Here is a 12,346-nt window from a genome sequence, read left to right on the forward strand (position 1 = left end):
CTCTCACCAATCAAGTTGCCTTTGAGTTGATTCTGACTCAAGTGAACCTGTATCTTTCAGAGTAGAACTGTGCTCCAGAATTTTCAACAGCTGATTTTTCAGAAATAGATCACCACGCCTTTCTTCCAAGGCATTTCTGGGTGGACTCAAACCTCCAATCGCACAATTAGCAGCTCAGCACACTAACTGCTTGCAAATGCACTAACTGTATGGTGCTTGTTAGAGATCAACATATGCATCAAAGGAAAAATGAAAGATAAATGTATAACAGGGAAAGTTGGCAAAGGCTCCAAATTCAAGAGACAGTTACCACCCCACACTGTATGCAGGTTGTCTTTGTCTCTGGGTTTCAGATGTTGGAGCACATGACACTTTAAGGCTGTACTAAAAATTGTTTCACGAGAACTTGATAAGGAATTTTTGGTGCTGCATATCTTTCTAACTGTACTTTAGCGGATCAGGCAAAAGTAAAATGCCTGGGATACAGTGGACACAGGTTCAATCAGGTTTTGGCAGGCTCCAATTGACAAACGTGTTTATAAGCCACATGGGAGAAGACGCTAAGAATGCTCAACTGCAGGCATTAGTTCAGGTTCAGAAGAGGAGACGTGGTGCCACCTGGATGGACTTGGAAGAGGGAAACTCTGGCGTTCCCTTCAGTGCACAGAGAGCACTGTGCATCTGGAAGTCCAATCCGGGATGTCCAGCGCCCCTGCCCAGGCTTCTGCTCCCCAGTCTCCCTGGGCGCTTGGATCCTTGCCATCTCAGCAACCTTCAAATGGGTGTGGGTAATTTTGTAAGTGGACGTGACTGCCACTGAGGGGAAAGCCAGCCAGGAAGTGGGAGTAACCGCAGGGCTAGGGCGGGGCGGGGAGGAGAGGGAGCTGAGGGAGGGATGCTGAGGAGAAGTGGGAGGGGTGGAGGGACAGTGGGAGGGGTGAGGAGGAGCGGGAGGGTGGAGGCTAGGAGAAAAGGTCGTTGTGACCAGGCGAAAGCAAGTGCGCGAGGTCTCGAGTCTCAGTCACTGTAGCTCGCGAGTTGGGCAGCCAGGTGAACACGCGATGCTTCTGCGCTGGAAGCTGCGGCTGCCTCTGCCGCCGCCGCTGCTGCTACTCCTGGGGCCTCTCTGTCCTCTCAGCCCGCGCGCCCTGGCGGGACAGGCGCAAGCCGAGGACACCGTGGAGCTGGACTTCTTCACCGAGCGGCCGGTGCACTTGGTGAGCCCTGCCTTCCTGTCCTTCACCATAGATGCCAACCTGGCCACAGATCCGCGATTCCTCACCTTCCTGGGGTAAGCGCCCACCTCCAGGACTCTTCTGTCTCCTCCTCTGTCCTCCTGACATTCCACTTCCCATGCCAACCACCCTCCACTCTTTTGAGCTGAAATAACTTCAAACAGTGTCCCGGGAACCTCCCCGCCTCCCTCCCTCTTTTTCTCTCTCTAGCAACAGCTGCACCCCAACCTTCATTCATTCAAGAGCAAGAGGTGGCCGAGCGCCTGCAAGGGCTGGATATTAAGGGGATTTGGGAAAGAAACAGCCCACCTGCGTCAGCCTGCAGGAGGCGGACCCGGCCAAGTGCACCTGGGCAGCTGTGACAGTTTGACTTAGCTGGTCGTTGTAGGGACAAGCTTGTGCACCGGGTTTCCGTCTTTTGAACTTAGGAAAATTAAAAAAGTAAACGTCAGATGGAAAAGGCTGCAGAGAAAAATAAACGTTACTCCTTTTAAAAAATAAACAACAACAACAAAACCTCCTACATATTAAATGCATGAAACCTAGGAGAGTATTGCAGTGACTTATAGAGCCCTAATAAAAAGATAATTCTCCAAATGAGACTGCAAAATATGGCATTGACTTATCAGCTGTGATTTTTTTTTTCCTCCTCACCTGAGAAGAACCAACCTGGTGCAGGATATGGCCTCTACCCTGTATCCAGCTGACCCCAAGATGGGGAGGTTGCAGGGAGATGCCCCATGTGTGCCTCCAGGGATGTATACATCTCAACAGCCTGGACAGATGAGAATTTCTCCATTGTCCAACACCTAATTGATGTTCTTCTTGGGCCAACACTGTTAGCTGCCATTGCTAATTCCCATCATTTATTCTGCAAATAAAGTGGCCTAGTAGTTAAGAGCTTACAATCATAACACCCTGACTTGATATTCAATTCTGCCAAAGCAGAGCAACTTGGTTCTTACAGGTTGCTTGACAACCCCAAGCCTCGATTCCTTCATCGGTAGAATGGAACTTTTAAAACCTACCTTATAGGATTGCTGTGAGGATTTGAGAAGATAAATTATGAGTACTTAGTACAGTGTTTGACAGAGTAAGTGTTCAAGTGTAAATTAAAATTTAAGCTAATTGACTATGAATTACTCAATTTCTGGGATCCAGTGAGAACTTGTCAACTCTTCACCTGTTCCGTGTGTCCTGTGGCAGTGGAGGGAGAATTTCCTGGAAGAGAGGAGTTCTTGAGTTTTGTTCTTCCTTTAGGGATGGGAAGCTGATACCAGGCAGCAGTAGGATGGGGACTGGAAGATTTCTCTGGAGAAGTGCTATACTCTACAGGGTTCCAGATCTGGGGACTCCAGGCCTAACTTGGTAGTAGTGGAGGGTGATGGGAGAAGAAAAAGTGTGAGGTGCCTTACTGGAAATAGAGGGATTCAGTAATATCCATTTACTGAAATGTGAGAACTCAAGTCCTCTTTTGCCACAGCAGCTAGCATATACTTCCCCCATTCCCTGCTTTACAGGAAGGGCATTTTGACATTCCTCCCTGGAGAAATAAGTCCCAAAGAACTTATTGGCTTTCAGGGTGCAGGCCTGATCACTCTGCAGTCAAGCCCATGAGCTGACTGGCAGTCCCGACCCAAACATAGATTTTTAAATGGCTCTTCCTAAACATGTCTCTTGGGAGCTCTGGTGGCGTAGTGCCTAAGGCATTTGACTGCCAACCAGAAGGCTGGCAATTCAAATCCACCAGCCACTCCTTGGAAGGAAGTTTGGCAATCTATTTCCAAAGATTTACCATCTTGGAAACTCAAAGGAAATTGCTATGACTCAGAATTGACTTGATGGCAGTGAGTTTGGTTTGTTTGTTTTTTTTTCCCCAAGCATGTCTCTTAATATCCTTAATATCTAATCCTCTCTTTAAAGACAAGAAGATAACAAACCAAGAGAGTATAGCATGCAGCTAGATAATGTGGTTTACTTCTATTCATATGTACTTTCCTCCCAGCTGGCTCCACACCCTCTTCAGGCCCCTTCCTGGGGCAGAGGCTGTCTTCTGGGCTTGCTCCCCAGGAACATCTGCAAGCACATCACATGTTCCCAGCAGACACCTAGAAGACTGCATCTCAAAGAGCTGCAGAAGCTCCCTCTCCTCACCTAAAACCTAGCTTCCCATTTCTCATCTGAGGCTCCCTCTCCCCGGGATGCTTAGCACTATGCCCAGAGTAGAAAACACCATATATAGCTTCTTTGTCAGAAGATACAACTAAATTTTATATCTGTTCACAGTAGCAAGGATGAGACGGATACTGTTTTTATTACAGTTCCTCAAAGGTGAAGATATTTGGGTGACATAATTTATCTATTAAATTTTAAACAGTTATATTGAGATATAATTAACATGCCATAACCATTCACATACCAATTTAAAGTATACCAGTCAATGGTTTTAATATATTCACAGATATGTACAATCATAGGAGCTCTGGTAGCATAGTGCCTAAGGCGGCACTTGACTGCTAACCAGAAGGCTGGCGGTTCAAATCCACCAGCCACTCCTCAGAAGGAAGATGGGGCAATCTGCTTCCGTAGTGATATTACCTCGGAAACCCAAGGAGGGGTCGCTATGAGTCGGGGCCAACTCGACTGCACATAACAACAACAACAATGTGCAACCATCACCACAGTCAACATTCTCACCACCTCGAAAAAGAACTCATCTCCTACTGCCATGTAAGGAGCCCTGATGGTGCAATGGATAAGGACTCAGATGCTAAAATGGTCAGCGGCCCAAATCCACCAGCTAGGTGATGTAATTTACATTCAAGGATAGCAAGAGCTGAGCAAATAAAAGCTGAAGTAATAAGGAAGGAGATGATAATTAAAATAGCTGACACTTATTGAGCCCTTGTCATATGCAAGGCGCTGTATCAAACACCTCCCAAGTATTAATTCATTTAACCTTTGCTACTACACTATGAGATGAACACTATTATCATCCCCATTTTTAAAATATAGAAATTGAAGCTCAGGAACAGGAAATAACTTGCTGATGATACTCCAGCTAGTAAATGAGGGAGCTGGAGTTTGAACCTAGACATTTTGATGTCAGAGATATTAGCACACATAAAGAAAGTAAAGTGATTTATATTTTTTAATTAGAATAGTTTTTTTTTTTTTTTTACTGTTGTATGGATATGTAACACAACGCTTGCCAATTTAACCCTTATATAATTTTTAAAGAAAACAAGGAAAACAAGGCAGAGTCTGGTAGAAAAATGTTGTCCAGAAACAAATGTTTGTTGTTGTTGTTATGTGCCATCGAGTCAAACCCGACTCATAGCAACCCCTCCTTGGGTTTCCAAGGCAGTATCACTACAGAAGTAGGATTGCCCAACCTTCCTCCGAGGAGTGGCTGGTGGGTTTGAACCGCCAGCCGTCTGGTTAGCAGGCAAGTGTCTTAGCCACTATGCTACCAGAAACAAATAGAGGAGACCAATATAATGAAAAGAAGCATTGGCATGCAAGAACCAGGGCCTAAATCCCTAAGGTACTTCAAAGGTGGCCTGAGTGAATTTAATCATATGGCATAATTCTGCCTTCCCACAATGACAAACAGGTTTTTTTACATTTGCAATTAGAGAATATAGAGTACACAAAGCTTATATGTCAATCACAGAAAAATCTAGGACTGAAAATAAGCAAGCATCTTTTCAACTTGCCCTCTTCCCAGAGGCAACTAATCAACCAGTCAATCAAAATACTTCCTAAAACTATGTGCAGAGTCCCCAAAACATTTTATTCTTCACTGACAGGAGGCTCTACATCAGTGCTGCCCAATAGAAATATAATGTTTGCCTCATATGCAAGCCACATACGTAATTTTAAATTTTCATATTTAAAAGAAGTAAAGAGAAACAGGGGGACTTAATTTTAATAATATATTTTACTTAATAAATTCTAGCCAAAATATTATCACTGCAACATGTAATCAATTGTAAAATATTATTTATGAGGTCTATGAGAGCTCTGGTGGTATACTCCTAAGGACTGCTAACCAGAAGCCTGGCGGTTCAAATCCACCAGCCACTCCTCGGAAGGAAGATTGGGCAATCTATTTCCATAGTGATACCGCTTAGGAAACCCAAGGAGGGGTCACTAGGAATCAAATCGACCTGATGGCAGTGAGTTTTATGAGATCTATAAAACTTTTTTTCCCAAGTCTTTGAAATCCAGTGTGTATTTTTATACTCACAGTACATCTCAATCCAGACTAGCCACATTTCAAGGGCTCAGTAGCCACACGTGGCCAGTGGCTGCTGTATTGGATAGTGTAGCTCTAGATTTCAATCAAAATATATTTAACAAGGTTTTATGTGCAAGCCCTGAGTCAGGGGTAGAGATCATAAGTATTCAGAGCAAAGGTGTTATTTAACAGCAATAACAGTAATAATGCATGCAGTTGCATTTGCTTTTCTTAACAATTTGCTCATTTTTCTTCAGCAAAGTTCATCTTTTTTTTTTTTTTTGCCAATTCAATATATATTTATTAGCAAGTATTTACAATGATCAGATTTCTGCATCTTCATTGACAAAATTACTTTTCGTTTTTGGAAAAGTACTGATTATCAATGTTAAATGCATGTTTGGAGACCAATGTTGGAAAGAGCCACAGGCCCTTCATATGCATATGGCTTACAGAAATAAATGGCCTAAATGAAAGGAACTGAGAACAATCACAGGCCCTATATTCACATTTTTTACAACACCCCCCAGAAGTGCTCCTCTCCCTCACTGCATGGAGTTCTTTCCTTTCCTTCCCACACCCTTCCACTGGGCCCCCTGGGGCTCTGGTGGTCGGCCCTACCCTGCTCACGCAGTATTCTCTCCACCTACTTACCCTAGTAAAACTTGGCTTTTTTCTTTAGACACTTTCTCCCTGTAGCTCTTCTGAGTAGAGGCTGTCTGTACATTTTCCTAGACTCTAACCCTTTCCACGTTTCCCAGGGCAACTTCTACAGATGGTTCACTATCTCAAACCCCAGATTTCTATAGTTCAAATCCCTTTTGGCTGGGATGATTTGGGCAAATTAGTTAGCCTCCCTTTGCTTCAGGTTCTTCATCTGTTAAATGAAGGTAATGACACCTACCTCATGGGGTTGTTTTAATGACTGAGTGAATATACATAAAGCCCCTAAATACATTCAATTCAGACTAACGTGATGCATGTTAGAGAGGATTGTCATGACTCCACTGTGAGGCTATCTGTCTCCATGTCTGGCTCTTATGCTCTTTGTCCCTGTATTCTGATCCTTCATTCTCAATTCTTATTGATTAGAGACTGGCATTTATCTCACAGTTACCTCTCCACCCTCAAGTCCCATCATCATCCTAGATGACTTCAAATACAGCTAGACAGACTGTCTTTCAGTTTTTGACCTTCACATTTTTTGATGATCTTCCATTCCATGTTGAACTGAAGCCAACTTGCACCAGCTTTTAAGATGTCTGCATCTCTTCATAGGTCCTCATTCAGTGACATCACACTAATATCCTGAAATCAGCCATGGTGGGAATATTTACATCATGGTAATCAGCAAATGCACAAAAAAACCAGAGCATTTCTTTTCTAAGAGATGTCTTACCAGCATACACTTCGACCACCTGATGCTATGCCACACCTTGACTCTTTTCATCATTGAGAACCTTTCAAAAGCTGAAAGCTTAAATTCAGACAACCCACTCTTGGACTCCTTACCCTAGTAGCACTTTTACTCTGTGGTTCCTACCACATTGTTCTTTAAGTACCTCCACTAAACATTCTACCAGCTTCCTCTTGTATTTCTTCCTTATCTGATTTGCACTTCTTGATTAATCAGATGAACTTGTGATAATATTCTCAACTCCCCATCCCATTGTTCTTCCTACTAAAACCTCAAACATGGTTTAGTCCAACTACATTATTTTTCCTCCTTAGAATCTGTAGGATGGCCATAAATTCTAGAAATAGAAAATATTGTTCACTCATAAATTGTAATACATAACAGTAAACTACATTTATGTGTTTACCTCTATTTCTATTCTTAGTGGTCACCCTGTATAGCTGTGTTATCTGAGAAATGTTAGGCGGGAAGGCAGAGCAGGGGAGCCCACCAGAGGGCAGCCCTGAAGGGAGGAGAAAAAGAGAGGCAGAATGTTTGAGAGAACTGATGAGCTAACACCTGTAAATTTCCCACAACTGCCTGTGAGATTTGGTCAATTAAGGTTAAGAAGGACAACCACAGACCTCAGAATATCTGGAGAGGTCAATGAGCTAGCATCTGCAACTAACTGCCTGTAAGATTTGGCTAATTAATCAGGGTCATGTCATTCAAGAGGCCCAGCCCCACCTTAAGAATGCCCCTTTCAGGAAGTATAAAAAAAAAGCAATAAATTAGGCAGTTGGTCGTCTTTCCATTCCTTGGGAAAGATCCATCTCTACTCTTTCCACTCTTTTTTCCATTCCTTTTAATGGCCCTTCCCGCTCACAGGACAAAGTCCATTTTTCCTGTGGAAACATACTCTAGCTTTCAGTAAAAGGCTTGGATGCTTGTGTGATGGATGCCTTGTTAAATTAGTTTGTCAGGCCACCGCTATGGAACACCACTGCCTGCTCGGGAAATGCCTGGGGCTGCTTGCTCATGGATCGCTTGCTCTTGAAGATTCTTCTCACCTGTAGGGCAAGGCCAGGGAAAAAGGGGATTTCTTCCCCATGGATAATGGCTGGGCTCTTGAGTTCTCAGAGGAAAAACTGTCAGAGCCACATAGACTGATATTATGCTATAAATTCTTGGCTCCAGACTTACTTAACCCTTAGTACTCACTGCCCTCAAACCAGATCCCACTCATAGCCACCCCTCCTTGGGTCTCCAAGGCAGTATCACTACGGAAGTAGATTTCCCAACCTTCCTTCCCAGGAGTGGCTGGTGGGTTTGAACTGCCAGCCTTCTGGTTAGCAATCAAATGCCTTAGGCACTACACCACCAGAGCTCCCTATCCCTTAGTGCTATCCCTTAACTCTTAATTTCCCTACCTCTATCATTCTCCATTTTCTTCAGAACTCCAGTCCCACCTCAACCTCCATCACTCTTAGCATATGATCAAATTTCTGCTGACCAAAGAAAATGAAGTCACTAGACAGGAACTTTCTTTTCTTCCTGCCACCCATCCTATAAACTTGCCATGTCTTTGTCCACCTTCCTTCCTTCCTCTCATCTCAGACCAGTTCTACCAGCTCTGCACTGGATCTGGTGCCCGTCTACTTCCTTTGCTCTATCAATCATCTCTTTTCTCTCCTGTATCTCCAGTTTCTTCTTTTTGGCTCCTTCCTTTCAGCATAGAAACATCTTCAACTATCTCCCATCTCAAACACCTCCCTGCATACCTGCCTCTATTGTATCTGCTCTATTTCTCTCCTTCCAATCATAGCCTTCCTTATCACCCATTCTTTCCTTATTTCACCCACATGGTGATGCCATCATTGTGTCATTGAAACCAGTCCCTGTGACTAGTTTGTTTTATAAATCCAATGAACACTTTCAACCCTATCTCATTTGGTCTGTTGGCAGCCTTTGGCATGGTTGGGTCTATGTTAACTCCATTTCTGGGGTTTCTCCTACTTCTACAAATATCCATGTCTTTTTCTGGCTTGTTTTAAATGTTGATATTCCTTAGAATTCCTACCTAGACCTTCTTTTCACTCCACATGGTCTCCTGAGTGATCTTACCCATTTCTATGACTTCAGTTACTATTCATAGAATGGTATGCTGGGAAATGTTCAACAGCTGGTTCTTAGTTGGCTCCAGCGGGAGACTGATTTGTGGTGGTTCTGATTTCTGTGGTGTAAATACTTCTGTCATGACAGACTTCGCACTGCCAATATTTTAAGGTCTAGCACATAAAAGTCCTCAAAAATTAATAATTGGTGTTCACAAGTTGACATGAGCTGATACAAGCTGGACCTAGCACACTTGCTTTTGTATCAGAAATAAGTAAGTTATTTTTGCACAAACCAAAACCAAACCAAACTCACTGCTGTCGAGTCAAACCCTATTCATAGCGACCCCTCCTCCTTAGGTTTCCAAGGCAGTATGACTACAGAAATAGATTGCCCAAACTTCCTTCTGAGGAGTGGCTGGTGGGTTTGAAACCACAAGCCTTCTGGTTAGCAGTCAAGTGCCTTAAAAATAACCTGCATCTTAGCCATTATCAAATATCTTGAGGAAATGAGTTGCTAGGTCTGGGGCCTGAGAACTATAGTCTCAAAGGACACTGATGTCAATTGGCATAACATAGTCCACAAAGACAATGTTCTACATCCTACTTTGGTGAGTAGAGACTGGGGTCTTAAAAGCTTGTGAATAGCCATCTAAAGTGCAGTTATTGGTCTCTCCCCATCTGGAGCAAAGAAAAGTGAATAAAATCAAAGAAGCAAGGAAATAATTAGTCCAAAGAACTAATGGATCATGTGAACCCCACCCTTCATGACCCTGAGACCAGAAGAACTAGATGGTGCCCAGCTACCATTGCTGACCACCTGAAAAAGATCACAGTAGGAGGATAGAGTGGGAGAAAAAAGTGGAACAAAACTCAAAATCATTAAATAAATAAATAAACCAAGCTTAGACACTAGTAGAACCCCCAAAATTATGGCCCTTATACACTTTTCAAGCCTGGGATTGAACTCACCCTCATGGCTCAACTGTCAGCAAAATGATAGGCCAAAAGCTAAACAAAAACATCAGGGAGGTACGTACTCATTAGAACAATCAACGATAAGAAATCAAAATGGCAACATTTGTGCAGAGATAAAGCTTAGAAAGCAGGAAGGGATAGGAAAGAAGGATGAAGGGAAATAGTAAACACAGGGAAGAAGTGTTTATATTATAAATATAACTATATTGAGAATGCTGTTATCTTGAGGGGATTGCAATCAGTGTCACAAAACAAAATGTGTAAGAATTGTTGAATGGAAAACCCATTTGCTCTGTAAAATTTCACCCAAATCATACACACACACACACAAAAAATAAATTTTAAAAAATTTAAATAAAAATAACCTCTGCCCCACCTGCCCCCAACAAACAGCTCTAGAAATGGAATACCTGTTTCTGCTTTTATACTTTCTTTTGTTGTTTCCATGGTGGTATTTTTTTCTTTTCTTTTTCCTGTATGTGATTGAAATATTGCACCTTTGATCAATATTGTTTTAATTACTTTTTTTTGCAGTTGTAAATCTGGTTTTCAGAGGGCATCAATGGTGTATTCTCACAGCAAGAAAAAGTTCCACTGCAAAAGAGACAAACAAAAAGTTCTTTAATATCAATACTTTGAAACATGTGATTTCCTTTTGTTTGGTGCCAACCATAGCATTGAGTTTTAATTTTGTTCCAGAAACAGTCTTTGTCTGACTCCACTTGCTTTTTTGTCAGACTGCACTCACTTATTCATTCAGTTAACAAATATTTATTAAGCACCATCTGTGTGCCAGGCAGTTATCTAGATGCCGGGGAGACTCTGGTGAGCAAGATAGACAAGGTCCCTATTCTTATCTGGAACTTGAGTAGGGAGTGGGAGAGGCAAGGAAACAAACAAGAAGCTAATTTCAGAGAGGAATGAATGTTATGTGATGTGATGGAGGAAGATCCCTGGGTGGCTTTGTACTCAACTACTAACCTAAATGTTGGTGGTTCAAACACACCTAATGGAAGAAAGTCTTGATGATATGCTTCCATAAAAAATGAAGCCAAGAAAACACTATGAAGCAGTTCTTCTCTGTAGCATACGAGGTCACCTAAGTTGGAATCAACTTGACAGTAACTGGATTGGTTTTTTTTGGAATGTGATGGAGGCATCTCTGAATGGTACAAGTAACTCACCTGCCAACTGAAAAACTGGAGGTTCAAGTTCACCTAGAGGCACTTCAGAAGACAGGCCTGGTGATCTACTTCTGAAAAGCAGCCAAAACCCTACGGAGCACAGTTCTACTCTGACACACATGAAGGTACCATGAGTCAGGATCCACTCAAGAGCAACTGGTTAATGTGATAGAGAGTGCCTCAAAGTGGTACAATCAATACATACATCAGGGGACCAGGTTTTGGGACTCAGGCATCTGACCCAGATCAGGCATATCTTGTGATGTCACAGCTCTTTTTACCCAGGTACTAGTTTCCTTCTACTTCCCAGAGAATACCAATCTTTTAGTCTCAATTGCTTACCAATACTGGCTACACAAATTTAATTTAGCTTCTTCTGTCAGTAGATACAATTGAAATTCCAAGCCCCAGAATTACTGCCTGGCCAAAGGCAGTGGAGCAAGGCTAGTCTGGTACGACTCTTTGAGGACCCAGTCATAGGACCAGTGGGCCAGGGGTTCCTAATCACTGACCTTCAAATCTATATCCCAGTCAGATATGTATCCTCAGTTCCAGACTCAAATGGCTAACTACCTGATGGAAATATCTCTTTTGATGTTCCATCATTATCTCAAATTCTACAAAACTGAACTCATCTCCTCTCTTTCCACTTCATTCCCATTTCAGACCTAACACCTCTTCTTTATCTCAGCAAATAATACCACATTTACCAAGAGTAATCCTTAACTCCTCTCCAACATCCAATTAATCATTGAACCTATCATTTATACTTCTACGTATCTCTTGAATTTATCTGCTTCTCTCCATCAAGCCCTACTACTATTACCTTACCCCAGTCCATCAATTTCTGCCTACATTAACATTTTTCTCCCACTTCCAGTCTCTGTCTTTCTAATCAGTTAAACAAAACGCAGTCTGAGACTTTTTTCTAAAAAGTCTAGGCAAGTCACACTACTGCTTTAAATCTTTCCATGGCTCCCCATTACCCTTATATAAAATTGGAACTCCTAGACATGCACTTCCAGGGCCTCCCAGATATAGCCTATTTACCTCTTTAGCCTACTCTCTCCCTCTTACTACCTGCTCCCATCTTTAGGCTCAGGGGCATACCCTTTAGTTTTTCAGTGAGGTCATAGTCTCTGTTCCCTCTAATCTTTGCTCACACTATTTCCTACAACTGGTGTATTTCCTTCAAT

The 12,346-nt window shown here is 42.6% G+C and overlaps 1 protein-coding gene across 1 annotated transcript in view; it reads left to right on the plus strand.

Annotated features, from left to right (window-relative positions):
- Nucleotides 1-1,061: 1,061 nt before the first annotated feature.
- Nucleotides 1,062-12,346, plus strand: part of HPSE (heparanase) — a 78,543-nt gene continuing 67,258 nt past the window's right edge. Inside the window, exon 1 of the mRNA XM_007946806.1 lies at nt 1,062-1,291. Within this exon, the coding sequence (XP_007944997.1) occupies nt 1,062-1,291 (230 nt within the window). The remainder of the gene's footprint in view (nt 1,292-12,346) is intronic.

This window comes from Orycteropus afer, unplaced genomic scaffold, assembly GCF_000298275.1.
Source record: "Orycteropus afer afer isolate SDZICR_OR568_19922 unplaced genomic scaffold, OryAfe1.0 scaffold00172, whole genome shotgun sequence".
Lineage (NCBI taxonomy): Eukaryota > Metazoa > Chordata > Mammalia > Tubulidentata > Orycteropodidae > Orycteropus > Orycteropus afer.